Source organism: Rana temporaria, chromosome 5, assembly GCF_905171775.1.
Source record: "Rana temporaria chromosome 5, aRanTem1.1, whole genome shotgun sequence".
In the NCBI taxonomy this organism is placed as follows: Eukaryota; Metazoa; Chordata; class Amphibia; order Anura; family Ranidae; genus Rana; species Rana temporaria.
Genome location: NC_053493.1, coordinates 167865820 through 167885438, shown reverse-complemented (window position 1 = coordinate 167885438; position 19619 = coordinate 167865820). Strand labels below are relative to the sequence as shown.

The 19619-nt window shown below is 47.1% G+C and overlaps 1 protein-coding gene across 1 annotated transcript in view; it reads right to left on the bottom strand.

Annotated features, from left to right (window-relative positions):
* Window positions 1-597: 597 nt before the first annotated feature.
* The window catches only part of OIP5 (Opa interacting protein 5), an 82179-nt gene continuing 63157 nt past the window's right edge, over window positions 598-19619 (bottom strand). The window contains exon 5 of the mRNA XM_040353340.1: window positions 598-777. Coding sequence (XP_040209274.1) covers window positions 700-777 — 78 coding nt within the window. The 3' untranslated portion in view covers window positions 598-699. The remainder of the gene's footprint in view (window positions 778-19619) is intronic.

Here is a 19619-nt window from a genome sequence, read left to right as displayed (position 1 = left end):
TCACACTGGTACGACAAAACACTCCAACATTGGGAGCTCATGTCGCAAAATCAATGTTTCCCTATGAGAGCCGTCTTAACTGGTCCGACACCAGTCGGTCCAACTTTGAAAATGCTCCCTGTACTACTTTGGTCAAACTTTGATCCCACTTCAGCCCATTGAATATCCTTGAAGTCGGATCAAAGTAGGATCCTTGTCCTAACCATCCGACATGGTCATTACAGTAGCAGTAAAAGGAATTTATCTGACACTGGGATTGTATTGATTGGTCAAAAGGACTTCACAAAGTTGGATCAAAGTAGTATCCTGTTCATTTACGTCGGATGGATGTAGGACTGATGTCACAGAGCAAAGTAGGATGAAAGTCGTATGACTGACGTGTCGTACCAGTGTGAACCCAGCCTAATGCACAAAAAGGACTGCTGCACATGACCACGCACACAGGAGAGAACAATTTTAGGGTCATCATTAACTTAACTGTAAATTGTTTTGCTGTAAAGGCTTTCTGTGTATTTTATCATGCATGCAAATAAAATCTAAGCCTTTAAAAAACACTGATTAGTCCCATTTTGCTTTTTGTTACTTTGACACTTGCAATAAATAGCCAAACATGCTTTAATTAGCAAACACATATATAATAATGAACGATACAGACATTGATATTGAACAAAAATTTACAGAACATTTAAATAACTCATATTAACGTTGTTCGAGTTTCTTTGATTTGCATGTTAATGTGGCCACACGACTGTACATCTTTGCCAAGCTTTCTTTCAGCTGAAAATAAAACAAATAAATATTAGTAGAGTGCGGTTTCTTTTTTTAATCATTAGTGATAACCAGTAGAGCTCATTTACAAGCGTGGGTTGCAAGAGGTCGTTAACACTGGTCAAGTTAAAGAAAAGCTTCCTGGTTGCTTGTTTTCCTCACAAGCTTTATTGATTGGTTAGCAAGACCATAAATCTGGTCAGGCTTTTGGAGTCATACACTGTGTGCACAATTATTAGGCAACTTGTATTTTTGAGGATTCATTTAAAATTTTGAACTATAGTGCACTTGGTCAATACAAATTGACAATCAACCTCAAATGTGAATATTTAAGAAAAGTAAAAAAGTGAGGTTTTGGCTTTCTAAGGAGAAGATCTATACATGCACAATTTTTGTTCAACCATTAGTGTGAAAAATCATTATGCAACCAAATGAAAAAAAAAAACAAAAAACTTTTCCAATCCCACTTGCTTATTTTCATCTGTAGGACCCACTTTCACACGGGGTGGATCTGTTGGACAGTCTCCGCTAGCTCCGTTGATCCCCGGCTGAGCAGGAGGATGACAGGTCCATCTCTGCTCACTGAGATGGACCTGTCAGACCCCCCTCCCCCCGCTCTCCTCTATAGGGAGATCAGATGAAAACGGACTGCCTGTTAATTTTCATCCGATCCCACCCACTGGACGGATGGCAAATGAATCCCATTCATCTGTTTTCAGTGGATCTTGTCAGATCGGAAGGCAGGCGGGTGTCAGCGGATACATATCCTCTGACATCTGCCTGCCCAAAGAAGTCAATAGGTGGCCCGCTCGGATCCAAGGGCCCCAGATGGCTTTAAATAGTTTAGCAGTATCATTAATCACACTAGCAATTTGTTCGTAGAGGATAGTCCAGGAAACCTTTTGTCTGTACAAATGCAATAACTATTTTACTGGCACTTACATGAGACCAGTGTTGCCAATCTACCAGATTGAAACTTACTGACATGACACCCAAAATTTACTGGGACAGCTAATTTTTTGCTGACATTTCTAAAAGTTACAAAATTACAGTTTTAAGTGCAAAATTCAGTCTTTAGGCTATGCAATTAGCAATGTGATTAAAAAGCAAAAGTCATATTTCTTATTTTATTTTCAATTTAGTAAGCAAGTGGTTCAGGCACAGGAATCAGGAGGGCAGGAAATTAGAATGGACAGGCACACACACATGAAATTGAGCAGCGTGCAGCAGCACAGATCACCAACACGTCCTCTCCTGAGTCACTGTGACAGTCTCCCTCGATGCCAGGTGGTCTCTTCAGTTTCCTCCAATCTAAAGAGCACTGACAGTCCCACTCCCGGCTTGCCTTCCTCCTGTCCCGTAGACCCGCACACAAAGGCTCCGGCCTTTCAGCTTGGCTCCCTTGCACCATGACATTGCATGACACACTCAGGCATCACCTTCGCCAGACCTGCCACCTACCGCCCAAACACACTGTAGCAGGCACTTGGATGGTCTTGGCTGCCTCCGGACCCGAGCTGCACATGCGCAGTTCCGAGCCAAGCGTCACAGCCGTATTTTTTTACCGACAACCTTTTTCTCTTGAAATATTTTTTATAAATTCAGCGCCAACATAAATAAATATAAAATATGATTAAAGCTGCTCCTCTGTGTTATGTGTGAACCATAAATATATAGACGGTGATTATAGAGGGCGATAGACTATAGTGATTAATACTATAGGTCAACCTAAATATGTAATAAATACCAATATAAATTACCAGTATACAAATACACACAGGTGATAATATTGCATATACTAGTGATACAATAGTGACAGTAATCACTGTTAAAGGGAGTCCCAATATTAGTGATAAATTTAATGATGAATCCTCTTCACAAATAAACGTACATCTTGCTTAAAGCGGATGTGCCAGTAAAAAAAAATATTAAAAGCCAGCAGCTACAAATACTGCAGCTGCTGACTTTTAATATTAGGACACTTACCTGTCCTGGAGTCCAGCGCCGTCCGCAGCAGAGGACGAGCGATCGCTCGTCTCTCTGCTGCTCCCCCCGCCATCCTCAGTGAGGGAACCAGGAAGTGAAGCGCTCCGGCTTCACTACCCGGTTCCCTACGGCGCATGCGCGAGTCGTGCTGCGCCCGCCGATTGGCTCACACGCTGTGTGCTGGGAGCCGAGTGTTCCCAGCACACAACGGGGGACAGACGGGAAGTCAGGAAAAACCCGTCTTTTGCCCATGACGTGTGGCCGGAAGTGGGTGCAAATACCTGTCTTTAGACAGGTATCTGCACCCCCCTCCCCCCTGAAAGGTGTCAAATGTGACACCCGAGGGGGGGCGGGTTCCGATCAGCGCGAGTTCCACTTTAGGGTGGAGCTCCGCTTTAAGGTAATGTTAATGATCCTCCACCATACATTCAAGAATCTGTCTTCAATCAAAGTGCTCAGATATAAAATGCGCTTACCAAAAATATCGGACTTCTTTACTGAAAAAGAAAGTCAGATATAGCATTGACAGGATTGTGCCTGTACACATGCTGGATTGACTGGAACATTTTCAATTGCCTCACTCCCGGAGTTCAGGTAAGATGTATGAACAAACAGAAAAAAGCCCATAGCATAATACTGTTTTATTCGTATAAAATGAATATAAAAAAGTGCCAAATGGCTCCTTACATTAAAATGTGCCTCCCGGCACTGGGGCTGCAGGCGTATCAACAAATTGCTTTGCGGTGTCTGCCCACGCCATCCCCGGCGCTTGAGGAACTAGCAGGGTTCGGTGGAACGCACGCCGCCAACGAGGCTAGAGCGCAGCGACACCACAAAGCAAAGCAATTTGTTAATACGCCTGCAGCCCCAGTGCCGGGAGGCACATTTTAATGCAAGGAGCCATTTGGCACTTTTTTATATTCATTTTATACGAATAAAACAGTATTATGCTATGGGCTTTTTTCTGTTTGTTCATACATCTTACCTGAACTCCGGGAGTAAGGCAATTGAAAATGTTCCAGTCAATCCAGCATGTGTACAGGCACAATCCTGTCAACGCAATATCTGACTTTCTTTTTCAGTAAAAAAAAGTCAGATATTTGTGGTAAGCGCATTTTATATCTGAGCACTTTGGGTGAAGACAGATTCTTGAATGTATGGTGGAGGATCATTAACATCACCTTAAAGCGGGAGTTCACCCGAATTTTTTTTTTTAACCTTAGATTAATGCTCATTTTGTCAAGGGGAATCGGGTAGTTTTTTTTAAAATCTAAGCAGTACTTACCGTTTTAGAGAACGATCTTCTCCGCCGCTTCCGGGTATGGTCTTCGGGACTGGGTGTTCCTATTTGATTGACAGTCTTCCGACGGTCGCATCCATCGCGTCACGAGTAGCTGAAAGAAGCCGAACATCGGTGCGGCTCTATACGGCGCCTGCGCACCGACGTTCGGCTACTTTCGGAAAAAATCGTGACGAGATAGATGCGACCGTCGGAAGCCTGTCGGAAGACTGTCAATCAAATAGGAACGCCCAGTCCCGCAGCCCATACCCGGAAGCGGCGGAGAAGATCGCTCTGTAAAACGGTAAGTACTGCTTAGATTAAAAAAAAAATACCCGATTCCCCTTGACAAAATGAGCATCAATCTAAGGTTAAAAATTAACTTTTCGGGTGAACCTCCACTTTAAGCAAGATATATGTTTATTTGTGAAGAGGATTCATCATTGAATTTATAACGAATATTGGGACTCACTTTAACAGTGATTACCGTCACTATTGCAGCCCTCAAAATTTCCACTCGCCTACTAGCATTTGGCGAGTGGATTTAAGCTGGGGGCGAGTGATAACAGGGCTGCATGACCAATCTCCCTCCAATCTGTGCCTACACTTAGAGTCCCGATGAGATTGGCGGCCGAAGAGGAAAGGTGCATGCTCGGGAAAAGTAGTCTGGTGAGCCGCGCACAGGCAGAGCAGTACACAGGTACTCTACTTACAATTCTCATTAAGCCATGGGACCTAACAGTATGACCTCTCTGAGCCTGCCCCCCTCCCCGACCAATGTAGCTGGAGAGCAGAAAGTAATGAGTGAGGTGGAGGATTGCCAAATTTACCAATCCGGTGCAGCGCTCACTGAAAGTTGCCCTGACATGAGAGCGGCAGCCTTCTAGTTTGTGCAGTTTTCTTCTCCTTGTGCTCTATGTAAGTGTCCAACAGTTTAGCCTGAGCACTGTGAACAGACTGGTTTCAATGGCTGTGCAGGTGTGTGGATCTCAGCGCTGGATTGTACTCCCTCCCGCTGTGCTGCAGCTCCTCTCCTCTCTGCCAGCCTGAATAAAAGGGGGAAGTGGGGATATGCAAGCGTGGAGCCACACACACAGGCTCCTGATGATGAGATGAATGGGAGAGAGAGAGAGGATGGATGGGAGTTGCAGAGGAGACAGCAAGAGAATGGGGAAGAGACCCAGTTCCAGTGCCCTGTCCCTCTGGTCTGCCCCCAGTGCCCTGTCCCTCTGGTCTGCCCCCAGTGCCCCATCCCTCTGGTCTGCCCCCAGTGCCCCATCCCTCTGGTCTGCCCCCAGTGCCCCGTCCCTCTGGTCTACCCCCAGTGCCCCGTCCCTCTGGTCTACCCCCAGTGCCCTGTCCCTCTGGTCTACCCCCAGTGCCCTGTCCCTCTGGTCTACCCCCAGTGCCCTGTCCCATTTTGTTAAAGTTGTTGTTGGTAATATTTAATTTTGTAACTTGATTCTGCATAAAACATTGTCATTCCATGAGATAATCTACGAGGGCGTGTTTACGGGTGCAATTAGGCGCAGGGCAGTGTATGAATTAGATGGGGCAACTGGTGGCGAGTATTTCTTGAGGCCTGGCTAGTAGCTCAGGACTTGAAATTTTGAGCCCTGCACTATTGTATCACTAGTATATGCAACCTTTTCCTCTTACTGGCATTTACTGGCAGGTGAAAAGTGCCCGTTTTTTACTGGCTGCTAGTATATATACTGACGGTTGGCAACACTGCATGAGACCAAGACGGATATTTTATAAAAAAAGTATCAAACATTTATTGGTACACAATTAAAACACGCTTCCATAGCGTTGAACATTTTTTTTTTTTTAAACCATGCATGCGACATAACAATCCTGAACAAGACACCTATACACCACCTGTAGACCAATGGTATGGTATGAGTTATATAAACTGATGGTGTCTGTATACCGGGTCTCCTCTGCTGATCAACGCGTTTCACTTATATGCGTAACTTCAAGACCACTATTTGAGGATGTCACATTCTGCAGAATATAACTACTTTTTTTTTATGCACACATTTATATTTATACACGTTTGCTACTGCCTTATACATTTTTAAATACTACAATGATACATTAACATGGTTGTACTACTTTGGATATTGGGAGTATACAACCAAGTACATTTTCTCAGAGAACTTACAGCAGGAGCAGCTGAGTATCAGAGGTCGCAAAAAAATAGTATTTTATGCTCACTGTAAAATCTTTTTCTCTGAGTTCATGGACGGACACAGCCTTAATCTTGACTACGTGGGAAATAGCCTTCCTTTAGGAGTGACTAGGCAGAAAGTGTTACCAACTTCAAAGCTGAACCGCCACGCCCAAGGTGCGGTCCCACTGACTATATCCCCTCAGCTTGCACCAAGCAGTTCCGTTCGTAGTAAGCAGTACAAACCTAAAAAAAGAGGGGTGGGTGCCGTGTCCGTCCATGAACTCAGAGAAAAGATTTTACGGTGAGCATAAAATCCTATTTTCTCTTTCGTTCATGGACGGACACAGCCTTAATCTTGACAACATGTGTCAAAATGAGGGGTGGGAACAGCATAAAATTAAACTTAACCCCAAAACAAAACAGAGCTCCTCAACTGAGAAGTTGTAACTCTAAACAGCCGCCTGCAAAACTTTGCGGCCGAAAGAAGCACCCGAAGATGCACTCACATCAATTTGTAAAGTTTAGTGAAAGTGTGACCGGGCGACCAAGTCCCCGCCTTACACACCTAGGAAACAGACACTTGATGTCAGAAAGCCCAAGAGGCACCATTGCCCTGGTCGAATGCATCGTGATAGGGAGGTGCCTGACCCTTTATGGCGTAGGCCTGATCATGATCTGTCGGGTCCACCTCGAAATGGTGGCCGATGAGACCGCTGGGCCCTTCTTGGGACCAGCCACCGAAACAAACAGTGAGTCTGAACTCCAGAACGGAGCAGTAACAGACAAGTATATTCTCGGAGCTCGGACAACATCCAAGGGATGCCACGTTGTCTCCTTAGGATTCGATGAGGACACAAGGATGGCAGTACAATGTCTTCCTTGAGATGGAATGTCGAAATGACCTTAGGAAGAAAAGAAGGCTGCGGATGCAGCACCACCTTATCCTTGTGGAAGATCAGATAGGGAGCCTTTTAGGATAAGGCTGCCAGCTCAGAACCCGTCTTAACTGACATAACAGCCACCAAAAGGACCACTTTCTGAGAAAGTGTCAACAAGGGAACTTCCCTAATGTTCATAAATGGTGGTTTCTGAGGCACCTAGAGATCATGCCGTTAAGGCCATTGACTGTAAAGCAGGATGACGTATGGGACCTTGCGACAGCAGGTACGCTAGTAGCTGTAGACACCAAGGGGCGTCTGCTATTCAAATCCCCACGGAGGTAGTGGAGGACGGACCGGAGGGGCCACATGCCGAACCCCCTGTACAAATGTTCTCACTAGAAAGTGAGCCGCCAGGGGTCGTTGAAAAAAAAAAAAAAAAGACAGCCAGGGCAGATATCTGCCTCTTAATCGTGCTTAAAGCAAGCTCTTGGTCCACCCCGGGCTGTAAGAACAGCAGTACCCCGGACACTATAAAAGTCTGTGGATTCCACTTAATTTCCTCACAAAGGGCCAAGTAAGCTCTCCAAGTGCGATACTAAATCCTCCTAGAGGATAACTTCTTAGCCTTTCTCATGGTAGGAATTACAGAATCCGATAGGCCCCGGTCTCTTAGTACCTGGCTTTTAATAGCCATGCCGTTAAAGCCATCGACTGTAAAGCAGGATGCAGTATGGGACCTTGTGACAGCAGGTCCTCTCTCAGCGGTAGACGCTAAGGAACGTCTGCTACTAGCTGCACTAGATCGGCGTACCAAGGACGCCAAGGCCAATCCGGAGCAATTAGGATCATAGGAATCCCCTCTGCCTCCACTCTGCAAAGCAGAAGAGGCAGAAGCTTTAGAGGGAAGACATAGACTCCACGGCGCCACTAACTAATCTGTCGCGTTCGCCCATGGGTCTCTTGACCTGGCCACAAACCTCAGTACCTTCCGATTGAGTCGAGACGCCAGGAGATCTACGTCTGGCGTGCCCCATCTTGGGCAAAGGAGCTGAAACACCCCCGGGTGCAGAGACCATTCTCCTTGGTCCTGCATCTGGCGACTGCCAGATTTCCACACCCGGAATGTATATGGCCGACAGTGCCGGTATGCTCTGTTTCTGCCCACCTTGGGATGTGAGCGACTTCTGATGCTGCAGCCGAGCTTCTTGTTCCTCCTTGATGGTTGACATATGCCACCGCCGTGGCGTTGTCCGACTGGATCATGACTGGACACCCTCGTAGCCTCTGAGACCATGTGGAGAGGCACAGCCTGATTGCCCGAAGTTCCAGGACATTGATCGGCAAATGGGAATCCTCTGGAGACCAGTGACCCCAAGTCGACTGAACCCCCCAGACTCCCCCCCCAACCGGTAAGGCTGGCGTCCGTCGTGATGACTATCCAGTGATAAGGAAGGAACAACTTCCTGGACAGAAGTGCCGGTGAGGTCAGCCACCAAACTAGGGAGGTTCTGACCAGGTGGCTCACCCGAATTTGATAATCCAGGGATGATGGGCACTTGTCCCATCTGGACAGAATTTCCTACTGTAGCACTCGCATGTGAGATTGCGCATATGGTACCGCCTCAAAGGAGGTCACTGTAATGGAATGGCCCGTGACACCCAGAGACTTTTGAAGGATGTGGGGTACTCCTGTGCCAGCTTCCCTAATGGCTCTTGGGTCATCCTATGTCCCTTTTGGGCATAGGAGGACTAAGAAATTATATCATAAATTACATGAGATGGGACATTACTGATAATTCATGTATTGCAGGAGATCTTGAAATATTACAAGTTGTTCCTTAGATATTCAATTGTCCATTGTGTGATGCTAATAATACTGTTGTGTCTATTGTACTAATTAAGTCTGTAAAGGTCAGATGTCCAACTTTAAGGTGTTAATTGGGTCTGGCTTCTGAAAGACCTTTCATTGTGGATAATGACACGGTTTTGTGTGAAAAGTCTATTGATGATAGAGGTGTTGTGAGTTAGCAGTCTAAAGGTCAGACGTCTCTTTTCAGGTGTAATGGATTAGCATGTCAATTACGTCTACAAAGGAATGTGCAGTATGTAGCAGTGAATAGGGGGATGGGGGATGACTAATAATTAACTCAACTGAATGTCATGGTCTAAAAGAGTGTGTATTGAAGTGCCTTGTGGGTGGAGTCGATTCATTGTTCACTTGGTTTCTAAAACTGTATATAACAAGCTGAGTTACCATTAAAAGTAGTCATTCATTTCGGAACCAGTAACAGAGCTGTCTGTCTCGTTATTTCTGGGGAAAATCCAATGGGTCCTGTCTTGTGGATTGTCGGATAAGCTGTCGTGGTAGATGGAATGGGATATCGTAAACGGTGGTGACCGTTACAGTCACCATAAGGCCCAAGACTCGCATGCAAAAGCGGAGCGACGACCATTTCTGGAATCAATCCCAGATATACTAGGCGTGGAGTCGGTACCATTACTGACTTCTGAATGTTCAGTAGCCACCCAAAGTGTCTGAAGGTCTGACAGGTTATAGACACGCTCACCTCTAATTCTGAGGCTGAAGCGGCCCTCAGAAGCAGGTCGTCCAAGTAGCCCACGATAGCGATGCCACGTTGTCTTAGTAGGGCGAGAATTGGGGCAAGCACCTTGGTGAACACACTTGGTGCTGATGCCAGGCCAAAGGGGAGAGCCACAAATTGATAGTGATCTTCCCCGACCGCAAAGTGCAGAAGTCTCTGATGCTTTGTGCACATGGGGACATGTAAATAGGCATCCCTGATGTCCAAAGATGCCAGAAAGTCCTCCGGCTGGAGGGCAGCGACGACAGAGCAAACCGATTCCATCCGGAATCTTTGTACCTTCACAAAGCAATGGAGGGCCCTGGGGTCCAGAATTGGGCGAACGCCCTCCTTCTTTGGTACTATGAACAGATTGGAGTAAAACCCCCGAAACCGATCCTGTACTGGGACAGGAATAACCACCCCGTGTTTCAGCAGGTCTTGAACTGCCCAAATAGGGCTTCCCGACGAGTCGGTTGTAGCTGGAGGGAAAAAATCTGTTTGGTGGGCAAGATAGAATTCTATCTTGTACCCTGAAGACAATACTTTGCAAACCCATTGGTCGGGGACCCGAGATGTCCACCGGGTCGCGAAGACTCCCCCCACCCGAGAGATGGGTGGGGGCAAACCTTCATGTGGACGTAGCTTTGTCTGCAGGTTTGTTGGGTTTGCGAAACCAGGGACGTCTCAGTCCCTGATAAGGCGCTTTATCGGCCTGTGGTCTTTTACCCGCCGTACTGGGCGGACTAAAAAACGCTTGTGTGCGGTAAAGAAGGGCCCTTTCCTACGGCGTGGCTCCTTTCCCTTTTTGGACTGTGGGAGCAGTGTGCTCTTACCTCCTGTAGCATCTTTAATTATGTCATCCAGGGAAGTTCCAAAAAGTCTGTCGCCCTTAAAGAGCAAGTCCATCAGGGCTTTCTTGGAAGATTGGTTGGCGGAACAACTCTCTAACCAAAGTAGACAGCGTAACATCACCGCCTGACTTGAAGCTCTGGCCAGCAGAGAAATAGTGTCCAAGGCTGATTCACAAATGAATTTTAGGCCTTGTACTAGTTGGTGAGCTGGGGCTACCTTGTTCGAGGAAGCCTAATGTGCTTGTAACCCATTGAGCAGCATTTTTGCCCATTCCGTGAGTGTCCGAGACACCAGGGCCCCAACTATGGTTGGGCGTGCCGCCGAACCCACTGCCGTGCACAGGTTGCGGGTGATCGCCTCAGCCTTCTTGTCCGCAGGGTCTTTGAAGACGGGAGCCCCCTCCACTGGTATGGTGGTTGGCTTGTTTAATCTGGACACAGGAGGGTCCACTATCGGGGGCGAGGTCCGTCTTTTCAAGAAACTCTCTTCCACCCGATACATCGGGTGCAGGGGCATCAATTGCCAGCTCAGGTGTCTTGGGAGAAAAAGCGTCTGCTTCTGATGCCATGCTGTCCACACACCTGACACAGGGACTCCCCTCCTGGCTGCAGCAGAGACAAGGGGTCCCCCCGGGAACCGTGTAGATGGTTTAGCTAACAGAGCTGCTTCCTGCAGAGTGTGTCAGTCGATCTGTGCTCTCCAAAAGTTGGGATCGAAGGCTGTTTGTGGGGCTGCTATTTTTGTCAATCTTTCAGACTGATCAGTTAGCAGCGTGTATCTGTTTATCTGACATTTTAAGATGGTCTGATCCATGGTAAAATGGCTGCCGATCTGATACTAGAGGCCAAGAGGGCAGAAAACCACAGTGCAGCAGAGTAATGCAGCAGTCAGTACACATCAGCAGAAATCACCAGGAAAATGGCCGCCGAGCGTCGCTAGAGGCCAGTGCAGATACGGCTACAAGGACATGGTCGCCAGTGCAAGTAAAGAAATACAGCATGGACACACCAAACATGGCCACCGACAGCATGGAGCAGGACACACAGGTAGCGGAATCTCTTATGCAGCTTATACCTTGTGTAAGTAAAGAAATACAGCATGGACACACCAAACATGGCCGCCGATGGCATGGAGCAGGATACACAGGTAAGCAGAATCTCTTATGCAGCTTTATACACCGATTTAGTGACTACTTACCCTTCCTGTGGGTTTATGCTGGAAGCATCCTGGACAGCGCATCTACAGCTTGGTAACGAAGGTGGCTTTCGGCCAGGCTATTGCGACTCGGCCCTGTAGACCGGTCCTATGCAAGCCCTGGAGCGTATAGCTCATCGGCCACCCGTAGAACGACGGGCATGTCGTGGACGACCCAGTGCGTAGCTATGTTCGGCACACGCTCGATGGCCGTAACTGGGGGGGGGACTACAAGGATCTGCGATCCAGCCTGTGACCCAGTCGGCAGTTGATCGAAGATCGCAGGGAATAAAAACTTAAATATATAAAAAAATCCAAAAAATAAATTTGAACTAAAAGCCTCCAAGCCTATGGGCCTGAAGGGAGCCATGTCTTCTCCTTAACTAGGCAGAAAAAAAACTGAACTGCTTGGTGCAGGCTGAGGAGATATAGTCAGTGGGACCGCACCCTGGGCGGGGCGGTTCAGCTTTGAAGTTATTAACACTTTCTGCTTGGTCGCTCCTAAAGGAAGGCTATTTCCCCACGTTGTCAAGATTCGTTTTTTATTTTCTAAATAGGTTACTTTAAGCTAGTGCATTGTTGGTTCATTTACTTTTTCCTTCAATCTCCCTTCTAAATGTTTTTTTTCTTTGTTTTCTTTGTCTGAATTTCTCACTTCCTGTTTCTCCTCAGTAGGGTGTTCAGTAAGCTGTTCTAAATGACTTTCCACCGCTCGGATGATGGTGGAAAGCTTACTGAGGAGAAAAAGGAAATGAGAAATTAAAAAAAACATTTAGAAGGGAAATCGAAGGAAAAGGTAAGTGAACCAACAATGCACTAGCTTAAAGGAACCAATTTAGAAAATAAAAGACAAACCTTTACAACCCCTTTAAGGCTGTGTCCGTCCATGAACTAAAGAAACACCCCTTGGTGGGTGGCGCTGATGTTCCATCCTCATTTTCGGTGATCTGCGCACTCCTCCTTTGGAGAGCGGGAATGAGACTTGGGCTCCGCTGGGCGACATTTTTCGCAGGCGTGGTGGGCGGAAAGCATGCAATGTCACATATCCTGGCCACAACCAGATGACTCACAGTGCTTGTGGGGATAAAAGGACTCTCACTAGCTGTCCGTCCTGTTTGGTGCATGAACGGTTTTGAGCCTCTTGCTTTTTGCCATTGAGCGAAAGGTATGTAACAAATGTATATAGTCTTGCAAAAGTTTAAAATGATAAAATTACAAACATGTTGCATCCCTGTAAAGGATTACAAAAACTATTTTGATTTGCAGATTTTTTTTTTTTTAACCGGTTCCGGACCAGCTGCCGCAGTTATACTGTGACAGGCTGGCTCTCCTGCGTGAGCTGTCAACCCCTTCCCTGCCAGTAACATTTTTACAGTAATCAGTGCATTTTTATAGCACTGATCGCTGTATAAAATGCCAATGGTCCCAAAAAATGGAGTTACTTACCGGTAACATCCTTTTCCGGGAGTCTTTCAGGACAGCCACCTTAGAGAGATCCCGGCTCCTCCCCTCTCAGGAAACACCGCCTTCAATAAGATATTTAAGCCTCATCCTCCCACTGGCCCTTCAGTTTTTCACGAGCACCTCCGGCCAACTGGGGAGACACAAGAACACGTCATACAACACAAACATTATAGTCTTACCTGACGGTCTTATGTGATGAGTCCTCAGACGTCCAGTACCTGGGTGGGTACCGGTGCTGTCCTGAAAGACTCCCGGAAAAGGATGTTACGGTAAGTAACTCCATTTTTCCCTGGATCGTCTTTCAGGACAGCCACCTTAGAGAGGATAAGCGAGCACCTTACCTTAGGGTGGAACTACTGCTTGCAGAACTTTACGACCAAAGGCTTGGTCCTTGGCTGACAGCAGATCCAATCTGTAGTGCTTGACAAACGTGTTGAAGCTGGACCACGTTGCAGCCCTACAAATTTGCTCCGGAGAAGCACCAGCCCATTCCGCCTGTGAAGCTGCAGCCGCTCTAGTGGAATGTGCCCTGATCCCATCTGGGGGGTCTGACCCTCCTAACTCATAAGCTTGAACAATAGCCGGTTTAAGCCATCTGGCTATAGTTCGTCTGGAGGCCCTGGTTCTTTTCCTAGACCCTGAAAATAATACAAAAAGGGACTCCGACTTTCTAAGTTGTCTAGTGCATTCTAAGTACTGGAGGATGCACCTCCTAACATCTAAATTGTGGAATGTACGTTCCTGTTCCCTCACAGGATTAGAACAAAAAAGTAGGTAAGATGATTTCTTGGCTTCTATGAAATGTTGAAGCCACCTTTGGCAAGAAGGCCGGATCAGTTTTAAAAATCACCCGATCCGGAAAAATGTGAAAATAAGGAGCCCTAATAGAAAGGGCTTCGAGTTCGCTTACTCGCCTTGCCGTGGTAATTGCCACCAAAAAAGCCATTTTGAGGGTAATTTCAAAGAACAGGACTCCAATGGTTCAAAAGGTTTTTTTGCAAGAGCCTGTAAAACCAAAGAGAGGTCCCAAACTGGAAGAGAAGAGGTTTTAACTGGCCTCTGTCTACTTAGACCCTTAAAGAACCTTGCTATCCAAGGGTCTAACGCTAGTTGTTTCTCTAGAAAAACGCTCAACGCAGAAACTTGTCCTTTCAATGTGCTAAGTGCTAAACCTTTGTCTGCTCCTGACTGTAGGAATTCTAGCACTGCCACTGAACTATGAACGTCAAAGGAGCCTTCTGAGCACCAGCTATTAAACCGTCTCCACACTTTACAATAGATGTTTTGAGTCTCCACTTTTCTACAATTTAGGAGAGTCTTGATCAGACGCTCAGAAAAGCCCCTGCCCCTCAACAATGACCCCTCAGAAGCCAGGCCGCCAAGTTCCACCTGTCCACGTGAGGGCAGCAGATTGGACCCTGAGTAAGAAGGTTGCTCTGGGTCAGGAGAATCCCAGGAGGTTCTATTGCCAGGTTTTTTAGAATGGAGAACCACGGTCTCCTGGGCCAATAAGGGGCAATCAAAATGAGGATCGTATTCTCCCCTTGCAACTTCCTCAACACTGCCGGAATAAGTACCAGAGGGGGGGGAAGGCATAGCACTTTGAAAATGCCCATGTCTGAGCCAGTGCGTCTATTCCCAGCGCCCCGTCCCACCTGTTTAGGGAGAAGAAAAGACCTGTCTTGGTATTCTGTTTCGAGGCAAAGAGGTCTATGCATGGCATTCCCCATCTCTGAACAACCATGTTGAATACCTCCTGGTTTAAGATCCAGTCGCCTTCCCTCAGAGTTGTTTTGCTGAGGAAGTCCGCTGTCTGGTTCTGATCTCCCTTCAAGTGAGTTGCCGATAGGGACAATACATTGAGTTCGGCCCACTTCAGGATGGCTTCTGCCAGAAGCCATAGGGAGCAACTTTTTGTACCCCCCTGCCTGTTGATGTAGGCTACTGCTGGGGAATTGTCCAAACGGATTCGCACATGTTGCCCCTGAAAGGATCCGAGTGCTAGTTCTACTGCTCTCAGCTCCCTCCAATTGGAGGATCTTTGAGCGTCTTCTTTCCTCCAGATACCTTGTACCCACTTGGGACCCAAGTGCGCTCCCCAACCTGATCCGCTGGCATCGGTTGTGACTGTCTTGGCTACTGGCAGAATCAACTCGAGACCTTGGGACAGATTTGCTCCCTTTCTCCACCACCAGAGTGACCGTTTTTTTTTTTTAAATCAAGAAAAAGGTTTATTGAAGCAAAATAGTCAAACAATACTTTAGGATACATACAGATATATTATTATTACAATCAGGAGAGTTATGCGCCAATTTAAAAGAAATAGTTATTATTTGTGCATTTATAATTACTTGAGCCATAACAGGGCTCAAAATTTCAAGTCCTGAGCTACTAGCCAGGCCTTAAGAGTTACTCGCCACCAGTTGCCCCACCTAATTCATACACTGCCCTGCGACTAATTGCACCCGTAAACATGCCCTCGTAGATTATCTCATGGAATGACAATGTTTTATGCAGAATTAAGTTACAAAATTAAATATTACCAACAACAACTTTAACAAAATGGGACAGGGCACTGTGTGTGCAGCTCCACGCTTGCATGTTCCCACTTCCCCCTTTTATTCAGGCTGGCAGAGAGGAGAGGAGCTGCAGCACAGCGGGAGGGAGTACAATCCAGCGCTGAGATCCACACAACTGCACAGCCATTGACACCATAGCACAGCGCACACTGACACCGCACAGCATACATTGAGACCAGTCTGTTCACAGTGCTCAGGCTAAACTGGTGGACACTTACATGGAGCACAAGGAGAAGAAAACTGCACAAACTGGAAGGCTGCCGCTGTCATGTCAGGGCAACTTTCAGTGAGCGCTGCACCAGAGTGGTAAATTTTGCAATCCTCCACCTCACTCATTACTTTCTGCTCTCCAGCTACATTGGTCGGGGCCCGGGGGAGGGGAGCAGGCTCAGAGAGGTCATACTGTTGGGTCCCATGGCTTAATGGGAATTGTAAGTAGAGCACCTGTGTACTGCTCTGGCTGTGCACGGCTCACCAGACTACTTTTCCCGAGCATGCACCTTTCCTCTTCGGCCGCCAATCTCATCGGGACTCTAAGTGTAGGCACAGATTGGAGGGAGATTGGTCATGCAGCCCTGTCATCACTCGCCCCCAGCTAAAATCCACTCGCCAAATGCTAGTAGGCGAGTGGAAATTTTGAGGGCTGAGCCATAACATGGGAGGAGCTTACGCCCCCATAACAGCAGTTAAGACAAGCCGAAGTCTACCACCGCTTTAGATATAATATTGTACAATTTGCTTCCAATCCGGCTATCCTGGAATACCCTAGGCTCCGTTCACATTAGTTGTTCAACCTACCCAACGATGGCACAATGAATTACATTTACATTTGCAACTGGCACATAGACCCATAAACCACATCCTGTTTCAGTCCCTCCCACCCCTCGCACTGCTCCAGAGATCATAAACTATCAGAACGATATTCATCCCACAGCCTCCTAGCCCACCTCCACTCATCCCCTGCCTCTTTATCCCTGTAAAAGCCTTTCCATGATCAATTGCGTTGGTCCCAGACCCGGTATATCCAACCAGGGTTGCCATAGTGAGTAAAATTTCTTAAGAGCGTTCCTATGTTGGTACGTGATTTTTTCCCTTATCAGTAGATTATTTACCATCTTTACCCATTGGCTCTCTGAAGGCACTCTAGGAGTGATCCAATATCTAGCGATGGCCTTACGTGCAACATACAGTAGTCTAAGTACAGCTGTATGACCACTGGGAGACAGCGAGGGTATCTCGAGGCCACCCAGCAGACACACCACCGGGTCATGGGGCAGCGGAAAGCCATACGCCTGGGATATAGGATCAGTTACATATTTCCAATATCGGAAAAGTTTAGGACATTTCCACATCATGTGCAGTAGGTCTCCCTCCTGCACATTACATTTTGGGCATATTGGGGAGTCCCGTATGCCCCATTTGTGTAGACGAGTGGGTGTTCTATATACTCTATGGAGGAGAAATAGATGAGAAAGTCTGTGTTGCGCCGATACCGAGACCAGTGGGGCAGAGGTCAAACACAGCTCCCATGTATCCCCGTCAATGGGGCCTAGGTCGGATACCCACCCCTTTCTACACGGTAGTGCTGATGCATCATGAGTAACATTAATCAGTCTGGAGTATACTAGAGAAATCATACCCTTTTTGTCTTTATTGAAAAGCACATCATTATGAAGGGGGTGTCTCACTAACGAAATAGAGAGAAATCAGGCTCTCCCCTGAGCCGCATGTCTTAGTTGTAAATATTTATAGAACTGGGTTCTGTCCAAGCCATACTCTTCCTGCAGGTTAACAAAAGATTTGAGGGTTGGGCCAATAAACAGTTGTGTAATATAGTGTATACCTGCGTTGACCCAGGGCCTGAAGCCCTCTAGTTTAAAAAGTTCCCTGTAATAGGAGTTTTTCCAAATGGGAGTAAAGGGGCATACCCCCCTGACATTAAGACTAGAACGGACATATTTCCATAACGTATTTAGTAGCACCACCGTAGGTATAGTCTGGTCCAATTGTGTGAGCCCTGCTTCCAAATAAGACACCGCCGGAAGCATTGATCCCAATGGGAGAAGTATGGCTCGTATTGGGTCTCCTAGGTCCACCTCCCCCCAGTCTCCCAGATGCTGGATTTGTGATGCTATGAAGTAGTACCGGGCATGAGGGACAGCTAAACCACCTTGGTCCTTAGCTAGTTGTAGTGTGGTAAGTTTTATGCGTGCTATCTTACCACCCCAAATCAAATCTCTAAACTGGGCATCTATCTGCGCAAACCACCTATGAGGGATCCAGATCGGGGCGTTATGAAAAACATACAGAAGCTGAGGGGCCCACACCATTTTAATAAGGTTCGCTCTGCCTGTAACGGATAGGGGAAGTTTTTTCCAGGACGCACATTTCTGCCTGAATTTATGCAACAATGGTGCCAGATTCAGAGAGAGATATTGGGAGGGGTTAGGCGTAACCAGAATTCCCAAGTATTTAAATTCGTTTACTACCACTATATCCTTGGCACAATCAGGCAATCGGTCTGACAGGGGGTCTAGAGGCATAAGCACTGATTTGTTCCAGTTAATGCTGAAGCCTGATAGTTCGCCGAAGTCTGCGATCAAAGTCATCGCATTCCTCAGCGACTCCTGGGTGTCTCCTAAGTACAGTAGTGTATCATCTGCAAAGAGAGAGATGACATCCCTTCCTGCACCCCTGATGAAACCTGTAATGTCGGGTGAAGCTCTCATATGTATTGCCAAGGGCTCTAGGGCTAGGGCAAACAGCAGGGGTGACAAGGGGCACCCCTGCCGCGTGCCCCGGAAGAGTCTGAAAGAGTCAGAGACCTCCCCATTAATTCTCATTCTTGCAGTCGGAGAGCTGTACAGTAGTTGTACCCATTTTAGGAAGGATGGTCCAACCCCAAATCTGCGCAGAGCCTCCCAAAGATACGGCCATTCAACACTATCAAATGCCTTGGCCGCATCTAGAGAGAATATAGCTCTATTGCCTGGGTTGTCCACCGGCACCTGTATGTTTAGGAATAGCCTACACAGGTTTTGTGCTGTGGACCTCGTAGGGATGAAACCCGACTGATCCCTATGTATTACATGATGAATACATTTGGAGAGTCTGGTGGCCAGAACTCTGGCCAGCAATTTAATGTCAAATGTCAAGAGAGAAATCGGTCTATAGGAGTCCGGGGAGAGAGGATCCTTCCCAGGCTTCAACAGAACCACAATCAGGGCCTCATTCATAGATGGGGGTAGTACTCCAGTTTCGAAGGCTGTATTATAAACTTTTAATAGAATGGGGATGATCTGTTCAGAGTATCTGCAATAAACCTCAGAGGGAAGACCGTCAGCTCCTGGCGCTCGCCCATTATGTGCCTGAGCCAGTGCCTCCAGGAGTTCCTCGCTAGTAAGGGGAGCATTAAGCATGGCCACGTCTGACCCGGGAAGTTTTGGCAGCTGATATTTATCCAAAAAAGAGTGCAACTGTTCACTAGTGGGACTGACCTTTGACGAATAAACGTTTTGGAAAAATTCTTGAAAGCAGCTTATAATGGAACGTGTGGAGTGACATTGCGCCCCCCCCCCCCGCATCCGCCACCACCGCTATATGGGAAGGGGGCTGCTGTGATCTGGCCAGGATCGCCAGCATATGGCCTGTATTTTCTCCCTCTTCAAAGTGTCTCTGCTGTAAAAAGAACCTCTTATTTTCAGCTAGTTGAAACGAGAGGTCTTTAAGCATGGTTTGGGAGGCCATCCACCTCCTTTTTATATTATCATTGGATGGGTCTGCCACATAATCTGCCTCGGAACTGCGGGCTTCCTCTAACACACGCGTCTCCCATTCCTTAGTGCCCGTTTTGAC